The sequence below is a fragment of the Cottoperca gobio genome, chromosome 17 (genome assembly GCF_900634415.1).
Source record: "Cottoperca gobio chromosome 17, fCotGob3.1, whole genome shotgun sequence".
Lineage (NCBI taxonomy): Eukaryota > Metazoa > Chordata > Actinopteri > Perciformes > Bovichtidae > Cottoperca > Cottoperca gobio.
The window spans coordinates 10,203,780-10,223,872 of NC_041371.1; the positions used below are offsets into that span (position 1 = coordinate 10,203,780).

General features: G+C 41.4%; 1 protein-coding gene across 5 annotated transcripts in view; it reads right to left on the reverse strand.

The window, feature by feature from the left end:
• LOC115022162 (phosphatase and actin regulator 1-like) overlaps positions 1-20,093 on the reverse strand; it is a 49,970-nt gene that overhangs the window by 2,521 nt on the left and 27,356 nt on the right. For 2 of the 5 annotated variants that reach the window (XM_029453064.1, XM_029453061.1), the window contains exons 2-12: positions 19,877-20,041; positions 13,727-13,807; positions 11,849-12,052; positions 11,117-11,453; positions 9,626-9,822; positions 7,475-7,631; positions 4,432-4,487; positions 3,218-3,223; positions 2,848-2,909; positions 1,531-1,671; positions 60-136 (exon numbers count right to left, since the gene is read on the reverse strand). In XM_029453064.1, the coding sequence (XP_029308924.1) occupies positions 60-136; positions 1,531-1,671; positions 2,848-2,909; positions 3,218-3,223; positions 4,432-4,487; positions 7,475-7,631; positions 9,626-9,822; positions 11,117-11,453; positions 11,849-12,052; positions 13,727-13,807; positions 19,877-20,041 (1,483 nt within the window). The remainder of the gene's footprint in view (positions 1-59; positions 137-1,530; positions 1,672-2,847; positions 2,910-3,217; positions 3,224-4,431; positions 4,488-7,474; positions 7,632-9,625; positions 9,823-11,116; positions 11,454-11,848; positions 12,053-13,726; positions 13,808-19,876; positions 20,042-20,093) is intronic. The other 3 variants (XM_029453065.1, XM_029453062.1, XM_029453063.1) reach the window with 2 other exon arrangements.

A 20,093-nucleotide genomic window follows, 5' to 3' on the forward strand; every position in this document is an offset into this window, starting at 1 on the left:
CCAATACTGGCAGCATGTGAATAGCTCCAACATGCAAATCAATGGATTCTGCATGTTACCTGGTTAAATGGCGACTTGACTCGTGCACTTCCATCTCATTGCTCTTGAAATCATTGAGTTCCTTCCGTATAGCTGCCTGCAGAGGACGAATAAGACGAAAATTTGAGAAAAGCTGCATAGGCTTAGTACACAAGCTGCAGGCTCTAAGCCTCGACTCTACCTCCTTTTAGCGTGCTTCATGCATCATTTACGCCCATCTTGAGGCCATGAATTGAAATGATTCTGCTGAATTCACACGAGCCCTCTATTTTCATCTAAGAGACTGAAAAATATACAATCTGTTGCTGTTCTACTCGGGTAGTCATGTTCTTTTAAACTAGAATTAAATGGTGATACCATGGATTTACATAGACTAAAACACACATTGAAAAAAAAACAGCATTGTTTTTTTATTCGACCAATACAGGTTTACTTTTATAACTCCAAAGCTGTACAGTGTATTTAGGTGTTATGAGCTGTAAATCCTTGGATCAAAAGCTCAAATGTAATCCCGGGTTACTAAAGACCCGAGGAATGCATCTAAGGGTTAACAACACTTTGTTCAAAAAATGAAATTAAAAAAAACGCACCTCCCTTTCCGGGTCGGTTTTTGAGCACAGACCAAAGCTGTTTTCCGTTCATAGTTGCACACATTCACATTTAGGACAATCCCCAGTGAATCATCGCGTCTAAATAGCACCACTGGAGCGGTGGCGGGCTGTGTGCCTTGCCCAAGGGCAGAATGACTGCATGGCTGCAAAGATGCTCTCAAAAGTGGGGATGAGTCAAATTTCCAGGAATGTGCTGTGCCTTTTTTTTTTTTTGCCTTCCGTTCCCCTTAAAATGCCATGTTTGACAGCAACTCAGCCGGGTGATGTCATTGCTTCTGCTATTCAGCATGACTCAAAAGAACGTCTCCAGCCTTGGAGAGGATGCTTCTGTGACAGGAGAACAAACAATATTCAAATCTATGCTGGAAGAAGCAGGAAATAAAAAGTCAGCAGAGCATCCCAGCGGCTGAGGGGTCCTGAGGCACTGCTTGTCCGATTACTCTCTTATGTAAGGGGAGTTGTTGCATAATCAAAACGCTGAATCCCTGTGATTTTCACATGAGTGCTCCTCAGGTGTGACCTGCCGTGTTCAGATCTGCGCATCATCAAAAAGCAAACGAGGCAGCGTCGCTTCGCCAAATCAAGAACTCATTAAAATTAGAAGCATGGACTGCTGGGCAGTGAGCAGCAGGACTGCTCCACAGTGTTTACTCACAAAAGGGAAACTAAACAGCTGAGGTGGAACTTGTCGTAACAGAGAAGGAACACATCCTACTTCCATTATTACTCTCCTGCGTTGCGGGGTTGCGTCATTTGAGGCACAGAGGGGGTAGGGGAAGGGGAGCATGATGGTGTTTAAAGAAATTTGAAAGCGGGCAAGGAGGGATCTTGAGATTATTCTAAGATGATCTCAATTTTACTAAGTGTAAGGGATACTGGCCTTGTCAGCTGCTGTGAGCCGGGTCCAGGGCTTATCTGCCCGCCTGTCGTAGTCCTGGGCATCTGACACCTCCACGTAGTCACTGAATCGGATGAGAATTTTGGCCAGCCTCAGCTCCTCTACGGTGGGCCTCTGGCTCAGCTGGAAAGAGAGCAGAAAAAAAAGCAGAGTTGGAGAACAGAAAGCTAGGTAGAGTATTCCTATTCGCTGTCCCGGTTAGCAGCTTCTCAGAATTTGCATGTATTTAAATCCTTATTGAAAGAAGACTTTCACAGCCAGTATTTCCTATGCAGGCGCTTCAGAGAGGAGTTTAATATCCCGCTGCTCTGGCATTCACGACATTTATTGAATCAATGGGATAATAAATCTATCCTAAAAGAATCAGAATCAAAGACAACAACACATCAATAATTCCAGATTAAAAAAGGTATCAGAAATGTACCCATTTTAGATGGAAATCAACAACATCTGGTGCCAAATCAGCCAAGTCGTAGCGCCTTACATGAGGGTCGATAAATAACAAAAAAACTGCAGTAGATACAGTACATGCCAGAAAGTGTACATTCAACATATTTTCAGCAGTAAAAGGTTCTGTTCCGTAGATCTCATAATAAAAATGCTTTAATAAAAAAATACAAATTTAATACAAATGTAAGGGATCCTCATCATAACCTTTATGTTATCTAGGTATGTACAAAAACACCTAGACATTTTGTTAATGATTTAAACTATCAATATCTGTAAAGGCCTCCAAAGTCCAGTATTGTTCAGGCAATATTGTATATTTAGGTCCGAAATGCAAGTTGGTTACATGCTGTAAATGCTTTATGTTCTAAAAATGCGTTAGTGTTATGTACAGTATAGGATGAGCATTTTGTGGAAAACACATATTTTGTTCCATACAGCTCCAGTGACTGAACGTTTCTACACTGAATACATTAAAAAGGCATGTAATGCATACCACAAAGTCCTCCAACAGCTGGGGGATGTTTGTGTTTACCAGCATGTCTGCAGGTGAGCAGAAAGTGCTATAATCTAATTAAAAGTGATGGGAACTTGCTCAACACCTCCCGATGGGGGTCGAAGGATTTGGCAGCAGACATGCTGAAGGGCCAAGGGCAACAAGGACGTCGGCGTCTCCTGGGGGCGCCTTGAGAACTACAATAACCTGCAACACACTAGATTCTTACTTCTCGCTACACATGAGTCACTGTCACAGTGTTTGTTTATCCTGGCCAACAATTTACCCCCTACAAATGCTAAAAAAAAAAAAAAATCAAATGTGCGTTTACACCTTCGGAGCTATTTTGGACTCACCTTTCGTGTTAGCCTTCGTTTTATCTCCCTCTTCTCCTCCATTTCCTCTTGCTCATTGCGAGCTGCAGAAAATGAGAGGATGAGTGTTATTCTGTGAGCGCAAACAGTAGACTGTGTATATGAAATATTTAGAACATTTCTGAAAAAGGGGAACAAATGCAACATTTGCATAATGCTGCTTATTAGAGTCACACTAAAACTGGATAACTTCTTGCGGCCTAAAAATAGTTTCCATCATTGGCCTTTTAAATGCTATTAGGAATGGGTATCAGGGGAGAATGATAGCTTTGTTCCTTTCAAGTGATTAACCCATTTAAGAATAAACATTTATTTTCCAAGGACAATAATTGTGATCACAATAAGTACTTACATTTCCCTAAAATTGATCCAGGGGATGTACTTTACAGCGGGGGTCCCCAATTACCGGGCCGCGGATCATTTGGTACCGGGCCGCACAGAAAGAATACAAAAGTTTTTTTTTTGTGTTGGTAATATTTATTGTAAACATTTTATTTACATTAGTCTGCAGGGTATTTTATTTTGAAAAATGACCACTTCCATGCACCTATAAGCCCTATATTTTGTTATGCCTGCCTGCCCCCCCCCCCGCCCCCCGGTCCGTAGAAAAATCGTCTTGCATGAAACCGATGCGTGGTGCAGAAAGGTTGGGGACCGCTGCTTTACAGTATATTCAGAGTCAATTACAAAACCTCCAGCTCAGAGCAGCAAGAGGAGAGATGAGTAAACAAAACGCAAGCAGAGACGACGCTCCCATTTGCAAAAGCGTCGGCAGTCAAACTGCATTTGTGCTGAACACATACTGTATGTGTAGTACTACTACGCACATGTTTTGGATTCCACTACAGAAAAACAAAGCCCTGTTTGTTTAACCTCGGTAATGCATTCAACATGACTTGACTTTGTATTTTCTTTCAAGACTTGACTTTGTATTTTCCTCCTGCATTCTGCCAATCATGCAGGAGCCTCTAGGAGAAGCAGGAACTGCTGGCAAAATCAGTCTTTGATGTGAGCTACGCAGAGTCCCAGGCAAAAGAGCTGCTTCTCTCTGATACTGCATGTGTGCGAGCAAAGACATCAGTCTCTCTGGACATGAGTCCTCGGGGAGCCCTGCTGCCTGTGTGCTTCAGATGAAAAAGGCAGACCAAGGAGGAATAAAAAAAGGGAGAGATATATATATGCCACTAGCTATCAAATAACCAGGCTGCAACGTATGAAGCCTTCATGCACAAAAGGGCTGCAACAAATATAGTCACACGGTTAGAGAGGGCACTTTTGTCACTTTGAGCAGAAAAAAAAACTATTTTCCCAACTCTTTCACGAGACAGGCGTGTAGGAGAGGGACGAGTGGATCAAAAGTGAGCTCCTGCACTTTCTAACTCGCAAAAAATATACTGTATGTATTTTCATTCGGCCATAGACCGTCATGAGGCAAACAAACGTCGCAAATAATAAACATTTATAGACGGTGTGCGGCAGCTTATTTGCAATTTTTGTAACTGACATTTTTGTTGAACTGTTCACATTTGTGACTTTAGCAGCTAAGAGATATATCAAGACACTCACGTTTGAGGATGTTCCTCTGCTCCAGCTCCTCTGCTGTGGGTCTCTGACTCAATCGCCTGGTTAGAAACATATACATCATATGGTCAACACATAATCACAGACAAGAGGTCAGCAAAGCAACCCTGAATCCATATGAGATACAAATCAACCTTCTATACACGTAAATATCATGTGATCTTCAGCGGTCATTGTTCAAAAGAAAATCTTTGCAAGCATTTCATTGATTCTTCTTACAGTGTAGTTCAGAGAAAGCTGTTCAGTTGATTTTGTTTCATTCCTTCCATTTTGTCCAGTATTCGATTTGACAGCAGCTGTAAGGTTATCTTATTCCCATTTCGCCTTACAGCGTGAGTGCTTCTACAACTGACAAGGCTGGGCTTTGGAGTAAAATGCAATGTGTTATTCCCAAACCAAATTAAATAAACATTAACTCAATGTTTACTTCCAGTACAACTTATTTATGAGCAACAGAGTTCAACGTGGTTTTCTCTTAGTTTAAAGATTTGCATCTTTTTCTCTTAAGCTCTTGCCTCACAGCGGCTTGACAGGTGCACTTCCCGAAAATTCAGTCAACCATGATCCCCAATCCCTCTCTTCTAATGGAATAACTGCATGATAATACATTGGTGCAATGCAGGAAGGAAGAAGGCCAATAAAAGCAAGATATTCCTGAAGACTCAGCTATCATCTAATGCTGAATAAGGCACTATAAACACAGTCACTCGCCAACTGAAAGGTTTCAACTTTGAGGACAGCTAAAATAAAAAACTACCACACACACGCACACACACACATCAACACGGAAACATCTGTCCCCATCACATGTTGTTATTTTCAGCAACATCAGAGGAGATGCATTTTGCGCAGATTATCTCCAATTTCCTCAATTTGGAAGCATCTGAAATGACTAAGATACCCAGAGGCAATCTCTGAAAGGTCACTCTAACTCTCTCAACTGGGGACTCTTATTATAGCACTGTGTCAGGACCCTGCGGGAGTAGACCTAAAAGTAGGATCAATGATTGTCTCCATCTCATTCTTGATCTGACAGCTGATGGAAACTGCTTGGCACCGTAAACTACTGTATGGAGGGCTAGTTCTGTGGCTCAGACTCGCTGGTCTCATCTCGTCTGGTGGTATTTCCTCTTCCACTTGGAAGTTATCGTTCGGGAAAAGATAAAGCACTCAATCTCAGACTAGAGCTTTCCGCCTTTTAGTTGCGGTCCTAGTGTAATATCAGCATCACGCCAGCTACTGTAAATGAACATGGTCACAAACATCCATATGGATCATGCACCTTCCCAAATAAAAAAAATATCTTTATTAAAAGGCACTTCCTGTTCTGTGCAATCAGTATATACATGAGTATATTGAGATTGTATGAGGAGTTACACATGAAGCGGCAATATGAAGATCAATTTGTTTAAAGCTGCACTTAACAATGGCTCTATTGATGCAAGTGTAATGTGAAAGGAGTCTCATAACGACTAATCCACAAAGAATTATCGTCCAACTCTGCAGTTACCCACAGCCCTTTAAGGGAATAGCTTAACATTTTTGGAAAATACACTCATTAGCTTTGTTGGGGTCTGTGCTGGTGTCCTGGAAACCTCACAACTGAAGATGCCCCAGCCAAGAAGGTCTCCCAAATAACCCCCCCGTAAATCGCCATTTTTTCCAACTTGAAATAAACAAAATGTAACGCGTTAATCGTGTGAGTTTTAAAGAAGCTGGCAGGCGGATGTTTTACTAGCCGTCTCCCCCTTCTTCAAGTCTTTAAGCACATTTACTAAATTATGCAAATTAGTCTCTTTCCCAAAATGTCAAACGTATCCTTTAAAAACAGACATAAACTACACATTACATAAAAACATATTAAGTCAATAGAAGTATGTTGAAGTCAGCGCAATCTAGAATAGCATTATCATAAACAATACTGATTGGCCTGGCACAAGCGACAACATTACAGGACACGATGCTGTTGGCAAAAAGCTTGAAATTAGGAATTGTGCATCAGATGACACCATGCAAAAAGGACACTGTGAAAGAGCTTTTTGGGAACATGACAACTAAGCAGGCAGGCCTTCTGGGAACACGCGCTGTGTTCCAATCACAGTGGGGAATAGTGAGTTATGTGCCAATGTCTCTAGATGATACTCCATCCCTCCCTTGCAACCATATTTTCCACATCTAGTATCTTATTATAAAATCCGGCTTTGAAAAAAAATAAAAAACCCTAACGCTTGCCGGTCTTTTCCTCTCTCGGCACATCATTACATCCCCCTTCATTCAGACAGGCAAGTGTTCAAAGACGAGAGTGAAATCAAATGAGGCGTGTGATCCGTTGGGGAAAAACATTACGTTGTTTGATCTGTTCAATTACTAGAATTCACATTTATGATCTCAACATATGTATACAAATTCCTGTGATTTGTACGCACTGCACCAGTGCAGAGAGTGTGTGTGTGTAAACTGCTGGTATGAAGCAGCTTGCGTGGTGCTGCTGTGTGGAGGAGTCGGGAGGAGATAGTTTGGCACATGCATCACCGTGGTGATTCAGTCAGCGAGGGAGGTAGTCAGGCAGGGAAGGAAAAAAAAAAAAAAGAGGAGAGAGAGTGAGAGCGAGCTAGAGAGACGACAAGGAAAAAAAAAAGAGGGGGGGGGGGGTGATGAATCGCTGAAATTAGGTCAGCTCCATTTTCAGAGCCTCATTTTAACGAGATAAAGCGTTTATCCTTATCGAATGTTGAGAAGGAAAAAATGAAAGGATATAAAAAAAAAAAAGAGTTTCAATAAGAAAAAAAGGCTCACATTTGCAACAGCTTTGGACTGAGTCACTGTTCTTTCAGCCAGGATGTCGGGCCATCGTCAGCCCGAAGACAAAATGCTCACTTTGGTTGAGAAGGGTCACTGCCCTTTTTTTCCAGAAATAATTGTTGAGTTGGCTACAGCAACCAGGTTTACTGCGCTCGGCACATAAATTATGAATGTGTGCGTAAATACATTTCTCGTGTCAATAATTCATGTGTGCACGTGCACTCACCTTGTGAGTTTGGTGCCTATCTGCTGCCTAGACTCCAGTCTCTCCTCATCAGTCTGCATGGGCAGGATGTTTTTATCCTCCAGCTCTCTTTTGGATGGACGGTTACTCAGCTTGATGGCCAAAGAGTCTTTCCTCAGCACCTTCTGTGCCAGCGTACCTAAACCCAAACACCTCGGTCAAACATGAGAGAAGCTACATGGAAAGAAGCATTGATCCGGGGCCTCATTTACCAAAAAGTTTCTTTGTGTTTTTTCCGTGGGCCATTTTTCTTTTTACAACATCCTTCGAGGGCCATACTAATTATTGAACTCATAACCTCTGCAAATTTATTTTAAGACACAGCCCATTCATTTCACTTTTCTTATATGCTGTGCAAAAAAGCAACTTTTGTATCCATGCATCTTTCCGTTTTATCAGAAAACAATCCTTTATTAGTCCCACAATGGGGACATGTATCTTGTCGCAGCAAAAGAACACTATGAAGTAAAAAAGGCAGTACACAATAATTAAATAGAATAAAAAATAATATAAGTACCAAGTGGTTGATAGAAAATAAAGTGAATATTGCACATGGAAGTGATAATTGCACAGCAGTGGTGGAACAGTCTGTTCTTGGTGTGGTGGTCTACCTCTCTATCTTTCCATGTCTGTATATTCCGCTCTGCAGAGAGCTGCTTGTTGGGCCAAACTCCGCCGAAGAGCGTTAACTTTATCCAAACGCACTCGTCCTTTCAGCTCGTGCAGTTCGGCATGTTTCACAAGCCCGTCCGCACAAACTAGGCACACTGGCCTTTTACTTCCTCAAATAAATAATCGTTCATCCATTTCTCCTGGAAAGTGCGACATTCCGCAGCCACCTTTCTCTTTTTTTTTTCCACTTGCCATGCTGCGTTCGCTGAAGTCAATGACAGTCTTGTTTAATATTTACGTTTTTTGACATGACGTGACGGCACGTTCTGCTTGTGTTGTGTTCAAGGACCCTGACTTTGGCCAGGAAAAACAGTCAATCGCCCATCTATTGCTGTCTAGTTTTTTTTCTTTCTGTGTGTTTATGAATTACCTCGAGGGCCGGATCAAATGGTCTCACGGGCCGCCAGAGGGTCCAATCCGGCCCACGGGATGACTTTGCAAAGTGTAAAAACATTAACTGCAATTTTTCAATAAAAGTAACTGTTATTTAAAAATGTTACACTAAATGTTTTGTGCCTTGTAAATACACTCATCTGTAAGTTGTAATGCACATGTGTATGATAAACTCAGGTTCAAGATAGTTCATTAAATTTATTTACAAATTTCAGAATGTACTTTTTTTGCACTAAAACAAAGGGAAACATTTGGAGTTGTCGTTATTTATAGGTTATTATGCTATAATGTTACTGGTCCGGCCCACTTGAGATCAAATTGGGCCATATGTGGCCCCTGAAATAAAATGAGTTTGAAACCCCTGATCTAAACTATGGTGATTTGACGGGTTATTTGAGGTTTTGTGATGTAAAATCTTTGCCTTTACATAGATTTGCAAAAAAAAAGAAAAAATTCTAAACCAAGTGTTCTGTACCTTTAAGTGCAACTCATAATTTCAGAGCCCCTTTAAGTCATGATGTGGCATATTGAACGATTCCGTCACACATGGCCGATCACAACCTTTAAAAAACAAAAAAAAAAACTCCCAACATGCTCCCATGTGAAAACAAGGTTACAGTGTCAAAGACATGAGCTCCGCACAGTTTGGCGCTTTTGCTGAGAAGTTGTGAGCGAAAGTGTTTCCATGGGTGACAGCATGATTCTGGATACACTTCTGTGAACCTAATTTTGGCCCTGCTTTGAAGGTCAAACTACATTCGAGATCCAGGAGCCTTCCAGGGGAAGCTAGCAGTACTGTTGATCAGGATTACTCAGGTGAATGTGTCATATCTGGAAACATGAGCTATCCTTACCAACAAAATAGACAAAGATAGTTCTCTTGCCTCACTTTTCACATTCTGCCTTTACCTTTGACAACAAATAGATGAGAAACATCCTAAATAGACAGATTAAAAATGTCTATGTTAATACATTTATGGATCTTGACTTAAATTGACAAATTAACTCATCATTTGTACAATTTTATTTAATATTAAAAGACTCCTCACGGTAAGTGCTGCCACTCACTTGTAAATATGGAGTCATCATCTTCGTCGTCCTCATCGTCCTCATCATCGTCGTCCTCGTCCTTGTACATGCTGGGCAGATCTTCGTAGTCGCATTCGTTGGGCATGTTCTCCTTGTCATCCTCGTAGTCGATGATCACAGACGGCACTTCTCTCCTGTCCAGGGGAACACAGTGACCGACGCCGTGCAATGCAGAGCTAGTGGAGAGAAAGGGAGAGGCGTTTCTGGGGGTTAATGTTATTGGGTCATGCTTATGGCCATACCATTTGGCCTTGCTAAGAGGATGAGCCCGCCCACCCCTTCAACAGTGCAGGCAAAAGTCCAGTTTACACGTGAAACCTCATATAAATCAAGCTTAGCTCTATAGCGTCTTTTTACGGTCATAAAATGTTGTTTATGATATGTAGCATTACTGAAACAATAACCCTCACAAACCTTCTCAAGCCAGAAAAGGAAGTGATATAAAATAAAAGGGGGGCTTCTGGTACACGGTCTAATGATAGCTTAGTGGGGTTCTAATCCAAGTATAGAGGGAGTGGAGATGTATAACTCCATCTGAATGAAACTGGAGTACAAAGAGCCTGAACACAGACCAAGTACAGTTCTGTGCATTCCTACGCAATGCCATGCAATCCTTTGAACAACACAGGAGGAGAAGAGTAACCGATTATACAACTTGTATAATTCAAAACAAGGTGACAGAAATAAAACTTTCAGGAGCCATCAAGTGCTAACCGCTTACATATTTGATAGTTGGAGCTTCTTATGATGAGACACTGTTACGTAACCATTTTCCAGCTTTTAGACCAACTGTGAGCCATGTCAGGACCATTGCTTCCTTATCCCTTCCCAAGTGGCTTTGGAGAAAAAGAGATCCTAATGTACAAGGTTACATAATGTCCAATCCTTTACCCGGTCCCTTTTCTCCAAACACGAAGAAACGCAGCTCTTGTAAAGAGCAGCTGGTCATGTTATGTCAGGCCAACTGCTGGAGGGACGCCTACTCCATGAGCCTGTGCCCACACATACACACATTTACTTCAAAATTAGGCCATGCTGCCCTGTGAGGCCTGTGCACCAGCACTACATAGCAGGAGACCAGGATATATTTGAGGGTAGCGGCCAAGTCGACACAAAAATAAACCTAATAAACAGGACGCTCTAAGCTAATTATAATGCTTTTTTCCCCCCCCAGTATTTAATCTGATTAGTGTGGTTTTGGCTACCGCTTTTATTAACAAGAGATTCATTAGCCACAGACTCAAAATGAAGGAAAATAGTTCTTTATAAAAAAGAAAATGAAGTAATGTGAACCAATCAGTATCAAGCGACTTCCATCTGTGAAATCTTTCATTTCAGCATGACACATCGACACACTGCATCAAAGATGTCTGTGCAGATACACAAATAAAAGGCTGAACCGTAATCCCCTCCCTGCCTTCACTGGAGGACAATTGGATTGAATAGCACCGAGTACTGATGTTTACTAACCTTTCAAACCTCTGCATGGACAGTGCCAGGGTTTTATTGAGCTCCTCGATGATGCGGCTGGGCGCGTGCAAGCTGCCGTACTGAAGCTGGAACGGGTGACCGCGACTCTGGTGAAGACTGGACAGAGCTGCGAACTGAGAGGGCAGCAAGGGGCCGTGGTGGAGGGACATGCCGTGGGAAGGCCCGCACTTTTGGGAGAGAGCGCAGAGGGGATTGGGGGACGGAGACGAGGAGTCCAGCCCCCCTTGAGGCACACAAATCATCACTTTCTTGGGAGGCAGAGGTGGAGAGTGCTTTCCCCCACGCATACAGGGCAACTTCATTGGCTGGCAAGAGTCTAGAAATTAAATAAAAATCAGGACAGAAAGAATTATTACTGAACATTTTACACTGGGTTAACTGGTGTTATATCGCATCCACTACACTTTGTTGGCGAGACAGATAAACAGAGCTCATGGTCGATCAGACATGGCTCAGACGTCAGCGCAGAGCGATGGGAATTAGGCCAGTGTAATGCCACTTCCCTCGGACTGACAATGACAGAGAGCCAAGCTGACCTGACCACAGGGGAATTTAATGAGACTACTATAATCCTGGGCAAATGTTCAGCAACGCAGGTACGCTTTAAAAAGCAACAGCAGGCATGGCTCATTTGTCAAAACACGTACTATGCATAGTAATAAGTAGCGTACAACAAATAGTGGGAAAGGGAAAAACGAAAAGACCACTGACCTGTGCTATGGTTTGGGATCCTAGAAAAAGGCTTTGGAGGGAGAGCAGGAGGCTTCTTGTGGTACAGCGGCGGCTTGGCGGGGTTATCCTTGAGGTCACCCGAGTAGGTGACAGATTTCTTGGTGTGCAGAACCATAGAGGACTTAAGAGAGGGCTCCTGAGTGCAGATTCCGCCGTCCATCGAGGATCGGAACTCAACTGTTGCTAAACAAAAAGAAAGTGACAGTCTGACAAGCATCGAGATGTGTTTGACTGCACAACCAAAGACTGTTCAAACAAAGTTCAAAATGAACTCAGGGTGTTGAGTTTTGAGACAATGGGGAGTGGATTCAGAAAGCTAGGAATGTTTAACGACCCATGAGCCTTTTATCAGCACACAGCAGACCAAGAAACACTGTCAGCCGAGCAGTTTGACAGAACTTTTGCTTTTTAATTCTTTACAGCGCTGAGCCTTTTGATGTTTTTTTTCTTTTTTTGCAAGATCGCATTTTAAGGCCGACAGCGCAATTCACAATGCCGCTCACATATTCTGACAAACAATGCAGTTGTATTGGGAGCAGTCTTTCCCCATTCCCAAATTTCAACTCGACTGAACAGCCTTTTAAAACAAAACCACAAGAATGCTTATTTCTGGAGGATTTGGAGAGACAGGTTAGTCTCTAACATTCAGAAAGTCTTTGAAGGGAGTTTTGGCACTTTTTTTTTTACACTATTAGTCGTAACCAGCCAACCAGCTGTCATACAGATCGACCTTCACACAGGTCCTCACTTTGAAGCATCTACATGTGGAAAGATCCGATTGCATCTTTAAAATTACGCCATTGAGACGGCGGACCATTTAACTCTACACTAGGCAAGTGAAAGGGATTGGCTGGCGTGTGCCGCATTAAATCCAGGAACACAGAGTGCCAGTCAAAGACAGCAGCCAGTTCAAGCCGCTTACAATCCAGCAGCCAATCAGATGAAAGGTTGACACATTTATGCCAACATGAGATTTCTTTTTCTTTGAATATAATTCTATTTTTGCCCCTATGGATCCATTTCTATTTTGAGCACGGCAGAGTGCAATTTTGACAACAATGTGAATTGTGTGGTATATCTATACATCAGGGGGATGTCAGTGCTGATAATTTTTTTTTAAAAAACATCACTGACTGTAACCGTTTGCTTTGGATGCATAAAAATAACCACTGCTGATCTATCAAGCTGTGCACACAAGCTTTTTTTGTATTTTACGAAACTAGGTTGTCACCGGGCAGGAGAATTGATCACACCTGGCCTAATCTAAGGGGTGGCACAATTAATTTTGCAAAAATAGGAGAGGTAGATATCCAGTTTATCAGTTTGCCCAATTCACTGAGTGAGACGTGCGTCTGTAAACTCAAGGGGCACATGGTACGTTAAGCCAAGGCGAAATGGCAAGCATGCATATTTGTACTTGATTTAGGCATGTTTGTAAGATCTTTGTGTTCTTACTTTTGGACATTGTCCCCAAACGTCCTCATTTGCTCTGTTCACATCTTGAGTGAAGAGTCAATGGACTTACTCAGCTTAACCAACTTTGTTTTTGATGTCCTGGAGGCATGGAGCACCCTGCTGTCAGACTCAAATATACTCTTAAGCTTTAAATATGGGGGTGTCTAAAGGCACATCTAATCAAGATCAAAGAGTTTATAAAAAGCCCCTACAAATTTCTATAATGAAAGATTATATCTTTAAATGCCCCGTCCAGAATTTGAAATGTGCACTTCAGAGACTACTGATTAATGAGGAGATGAACAACTGAAGACTTCACCATTTCTTTTTACAGTTTCTACTTAGAAGCCAGAGTTTCCAGCTGGGTTGAATCCAGACTGTAAGTGTAGAACAACAGCTCACCTTTTTCAAAGATCTCTTTCAGCACTCCTCTCTTGATCAACTCATCTCTGCTCTGTCGCATTGACATCTTCCTTTCCAAAGCTGAGGGGATAAAAAAAAAGGAGAATAATATGTTAGTCATTTTTGGATTGGTCAAACCTTTAAAAAGAACGCAAAATGAAAAGACCAAAACTAACCCTGCATTAGTCTCTCCTATTCTGTCTGTGGCACTCGGCTCCAAATTAGTTCCAACTGAAGACTCAATCCTTTTAAAATAGCCTTCTTAGGAAACGGCTGGGCACTGTAGTTTTTAGCATAAGTTATTCAAACAGAGGGGGGGGGGGAGGTTTCTGGTGGATTTTTCAATAGTTTTCGTGGTCGACTATGGAGGTATTTGGTGATAATAACTGTAGGTTAGTATATCAGGCTTCGGCTACACAAGTGATACTTGTAAGTAGGATTATTTCATTTTTGAGTTTTGTCTTTTTATGGGCTGTACAATAAGGCAATAAGAAACATATGCACTCACAAAACTTATCCTTTAAGTAAATGCTCCTTCCTAAATTTCCCTCGGGATCAATAAAGTATCCATCTATCGATCTATCTATCTAAATGCATTTTATTACCAATTTACCCAAACCCGACTGTATCACCAGTACATTGTTGGTCTTGCTGTACATGAATGTGTAAGGGTACATCTTTCATTAAACAAAAGAATCAGAATTCCAAGCAACTTAAAAGTTGAGATAAAAAAATCCAGGGTGAAAGTATGACTTCTCTTCTTACCAGCTGAAGCTAAAAAAAAAACTAAAAAAAAAAATACCTTGATTGACCTTGATTAACAAAAAGAGATAAAGGATGGAGGAGATATTCCGGCAGCACTTCTCATTGTAATTCATTATGCACAAGATAACACGTCCCATAGCTACGGCTTCTATTTTTAGGATTCAAAAGTTAAGGCACTTAACATCTTCTATCAGTAGGCGGAACAAAAGCAGTTAAAACTCATGTTAGTAAATTCAAAAATCTACCCCTGCATAGAAGCCAATTAAGAATGTGAAATGAGGATCCGCTACAACACTCGAAACACACTACGCAGGAATCTCCCTGCAGGCCTCTGGAGCTCCTGCTTGAGAGAATGATCAAAGATTGTGCCATGTCTGCTTTACATATGACACAGGAGTCTCGTCACAGCTCAATGAGAGGGCGGTGTGTTCGATGCCAATACATCCTCAGCGTGGACCCATGAAAAGACTGACAGCTTGACCTCTCTTTGCTTTGCCCTCAGTCACAACACAGTGGATTAAAACCAACTACTGAGAGTCCAAAAATGAAAAAAAACACAAATTAGAGTAATACAAATGTCAGGATGGGCAGAACTCCAGGGCAGATCCTCTGTGCTTCAACTGTTCAAAAATACCAGAGCATACTCAACTCAATACTTCAAAAGTTTTCCCCAAGAGAACCCTGTTTGAGATCAGCTCCAAGCCAGGAATTAGTTAAGCAGCAAAATATGTGACCAAAATATCGTCAATATGTCACACAAAGAATCATCTCCACTGGAGCCCAAGGAAGTGGTAAATTGAAGAGTGTGAAATGAACGGAAATTGTGCCATTTGTGGATGCTACTTGGGATGCTAATGCTGACAGCTCCATCCTTTTTTTTCTTCCTCTCTCTCCACACAGACACAGCAAATGTAACATTAGGTCAAGTCAAGGGGATAGTGCATACATTGACTGATCAAACAGTTGACCCAGATCAACAGAGGGGATTTCTTCCCAACGGAGAGTCAATGCAGCCAGTTCACTAGATTGTTTTCCCACAAAGCACCACGGGCAACGCACATTTCACTTGGTTGTACCCGTGCATGCTCAAACTTCATTACATTTTTAAAAACAGTTCAGAAACTGGGAGAGACTTCTATTAATAAGGTCTGCCAGTTGAGCAGTATCTGCATAATGAGAAAAGTAAACCATGTTTTAAAAAGGGTTCTCTCAAATGTCAATATCAGAGCATTTTCTTTAAATCTTTTTTAGGATGTACACCATTAAAACATGAAAATACATGTTACAATACTATTTTCAGCCTCTTTTTTTCATTAAATACAAATCCTTCAATAGCTCTTCATTCTGGCACCAAGGATCTTGCATGAAGTCAGCTTCAACTAGACTTTAACATACATGTTAGGGGGTTATTTGAAGAAAAACATAAATATACGTTTTGGGTGACAGACACAATGTTATTGAAAATGACAAAGCCGTTCAGAAACAGCAGCATTGACTCTTGGCCAGAGTGGGGAAACCCAGGGCTAAAGGTCGACGCTTGGCTGGCGGTGCTGTAGTATGTTCAGGGATTATACTGCAGTTTCATCCAAAATGAAAAGCAATTACTCAAAGCTTTATGACATAACTGCTATGCCATGGGATGTGCACGGTTACGTAATACCATTAACTCAAAAGCCTTTGTGAGGCTACGTCTTCAGATTGGCAGATATCGTGTGCTCTTAAAACAAAAAGAAGAAATTGTTCAAACAAACGCCGCAGTTGGCCGAGCATCGAGTCAGGAGTTAAAGCACTGGCTGTTCCTTGCAAAAAACAACTAAAAAACATTTTGATTAATATTTAATGAATACATTAATCGTGTGCAAGAAGTGGAATTTCATGTTCATTTCATCAGGAAGGTCCTGTGAGAGCCAAAAAAAAAAAGGGTTTTTTAACTTTGATCCTGAATGTGATTGGATACAAGAATGACAAAGCATCAGCTGTGAGTTTGCAATAAGGTCAACTTTAAAGGACCATCAATGCCAATTAACACAATCTTCTGTCTTCTGCACGAAAAGCAGAAACAGTCCTCAAAATCACCTTGAATATCAACCAAGTTCTATCTTGGACAGTCCACCCCGGCCCGCGTGGTGTCCAACACTGCAGCCACTCAGTCTGTACCGAGATGAGAAGATTAGACGCTGATCTGGGAGACTCATCTGAGAGCATATTAAATGAAACTGGCATATCTAAGTACAGCCAGTATTGATCTGAGAACACTACGCTTAGTTCTTTTGAGAAAATATATTCCACTGCAAAGTGACCCAGATAGTCAGAACACATCCTACCAACCCCGAGGCTCAGTAGCTCAAAGTGGAGGCTTTTACAGAGGCAATTCTCTCAGCCTGAGCCTAACAAAAACTGTATTAAAACTTTCATGCAGTCTTTTGTCAATGAGAAGATTATGTGTTCAGGCCAACACGTCAGAAGCTTGGCTGGAGCTAAACATGACCATAATACATACAATGAGACATTTTCCTCTTCATACGCTATATGGCGAAGAATTTTTCTATATAAGAAAAATTATGCTAATAAACAGCAAGAATTGTGCATTTAGATTACTCCCTTTTCATGAGGAATTACCAACTAATTGGATTAGAAATAAAAATGAAGATAATATCAGAGTGTTCTTTTGATTAATCTCCGCCTAGTGAGATCTCTTTGTGATACAAACGCGCTGTGAGAATGTACCGAGTGTGACAAGAAAGCATGATAAAGACATCCAACTGTCAGGCCCTCCTTCCTTCCTTCCTTCCTTCCTTCCTTCCTGGAGGTGAAGAGTACAGTCCCCCAGAGCTGGCCTTCATCTGCTTAATATCACAACACATTCATAATCCTCTACTGTGCTCAGTGTCCAATTATCCACGACAACATCTGCATGCCCAGTGGCTGCTCTGCTCCCCTGCCGACACAGGAAACATAATCAACAGTGTAAAAAAAAAAAAAAAGGCATCACAGATAACTGCAGAGACAAGACGGCGTACGTCTTGACGATACACTTCAATGAGATGAATGTAGAGCTCTACCGTATCGTACATGCAGCACTTTGTCCTCGTTTGTTTAAGCAACAGAAGGTTGAAAGTATTGGTACATAGTACAAGTATTTTTTTAATAATCAAGTGGCAACAGTTTTATTATGTCTTATGAAAATATATGGTCATCCCATTCCAGGCTTTAAGGTTAGTAAATACATAGGCCGTCATTTTAAGCGTTGACCAATTCAATGATGGCAAATGCACAGCATGTGCAATGTTCCATTTAAAAACAAACACAAATCAATAGTGGGGGCGACAGGTCAACTAAAGTCAATATTGTTTCCCAGATGAAGTATTTAGAATTTGGTTCCTCTAAAAAAAAAAACAACACAGCTTTCATCACGACAAAACGCTTCTTACACGAGGAATAAAAGTATGTAAATATTTAGCCATCTTTCTTGGAATAGGTGTGATAATGAGCAAACAAAACCCTTTCCCCCCCAAATGATCCGTTTCACTTATTTTTTCTTTCTTCTCCGATTTAACGTTATGAAAGATAACATGCCTGCTCAAAATCCACTCCACGCTTTACTCTGTTAGCTATTTCATGCATACCACTAGAATCAGTAATGTTCCTTGAATTTAATAAAGTATCTAATACTTATACAGGAAGGTATGAAGGTAGATATGATGATCATATCTACCCGCACACATTACCTTCCAGCTTGCAAATACTGTAAATATGAAAATTGCAACATGCATTTATTGGCTTATGAAAGATTTCCTTCCATGGGTTGTTGGCGCACAATTGGATTAAAGAACTCTGCACTACACAATCTTTAAAGCGACTCTGTCCGTTCATGACTACCAGCGACCTCTTTAACATTACAGATGTGTCGTCATTTGAGCCATTGTTTGTATAAAAGTACTTATTTGTACAGCTTTAAATCCACATTTATGTGCCATGTGTTGACCGCTACAGTGAAAAAATCCCTGAGCCACCTCCTGTCATTTGAATTTACTGCACTGGCTCACGCTTGTGTGATTTCTACTCTTCCACTGCCGGCTGTACGAGTGCAGATCACCTTCCTCTTGTGTTTGGGGGCTTTAAAAAGTCAGGTTCATGCTTCTTGCTGAAATTGAAGTGACAGTGTGTGCGCGCGGTTGCAGTGTCGTCACTGCGGCTAAAGAACCTGCCCAAGCATTGGGGCCTACTTTCAGAACTGCACCTACAGCTTGAAACGAGGCAGTAATTCCACTTCGAAGACGCTGCAGTGAGATATGGGTGGGTTATAATCCACCATCATGCTGCCATCAAAAAGGCTTGAATAGAACAATAGTAGCAAAATAATTATTTTGGAGACAAAACAAGTAGATGACAAAAGTGATGAAGAGAGCTTTATCACTCAACTCCACTGTGCATTAACACCATTGTAACAGGAAAAAAAAGCCCTTTTGTTTCTCAGCTCTTCATTGTTGTCCTTCACCACAACAGGGGAGATGCTGTTATCATAGAGCATACACGATTGCACCAATAAGCAGAAAAGCATCTACATGATTGTTTGATCGAGAACAGATTGTCCATTTAAATACAGCCAAACATCTGAAACTCAAGCATCTAAAAAAAACAGGGGAAAAAAAATGATTTTGTCAGCAATTTTGTGCCTTGCTAAAAATACCACCAAGTCCAGAGAGACTGCGGAAGAGCCAGGGAAACCATGTTAGGGGCAGAAACGCAAACAGCCAATAAACTATTAGGAAGAGGAAGAATCAAATCCTAGCTGAAAAGGTAATAACAAAAACAAAAGTCAAATACATGTTTTGGGCTTGTGAGACAGAAAATTCACACCTGAAGGATGCCAATTTAATATTACCAAAAAATCAGATTGTCCTGTTAAGACCAGATACAGGTGTGCAATTGCTCATCTTCTACACTACAAATAATTAGCGTCAACCCTGCGAGATGCAAAGTCTGACAAAGTGCCACATCCCGTCTACCAGGCTGACGACAGAATTCAGGATGTGTCAGCAGAGGAAAATAAAAACAGCCACATCTGAAGAGAGCATGTCCTTCACTCACCCCTGACAACACTGGCCCGCGAGATGAAAGGAACTCTAAAGAGACCTCAAAACATGAAACTCCAACGCTGCACTTTTGCTGAATCAATTTGCCGCATTTTCAATAACTCTGGAGAATAAAACGTAATACTTTTTGTTTTTTGGGCCAAAAAGGATATACACTGAATTATCTTCACATAAAATCAGACAGGGTATAAAATAACATGGTTGTCTTTGATACATTTGGCACCTGCATGAGCTTTTTGTGCTTATATTAACATAGAACTAGGAAGAAAAAAAAAAAAAAGTCATGTACCAGCAGACGTCTGCTTGAACTTCTCACTCTTCTTCTTCCTCCATTTCCAGGGCTTGAGGAGGCGTCCCAGAGTGGCAAATTTGCTCCGACGGCGGATGGGTGGAGTGTGGGTGCCGGAGAGCATAGACTCAGAACGCATGGCGGCCAGCCTCTCTACTTCCTCAGCTGTAAGGGAAGAAAAAAAGAAAAACAGAGTGTAGTTTAGGTGAGGATGCAG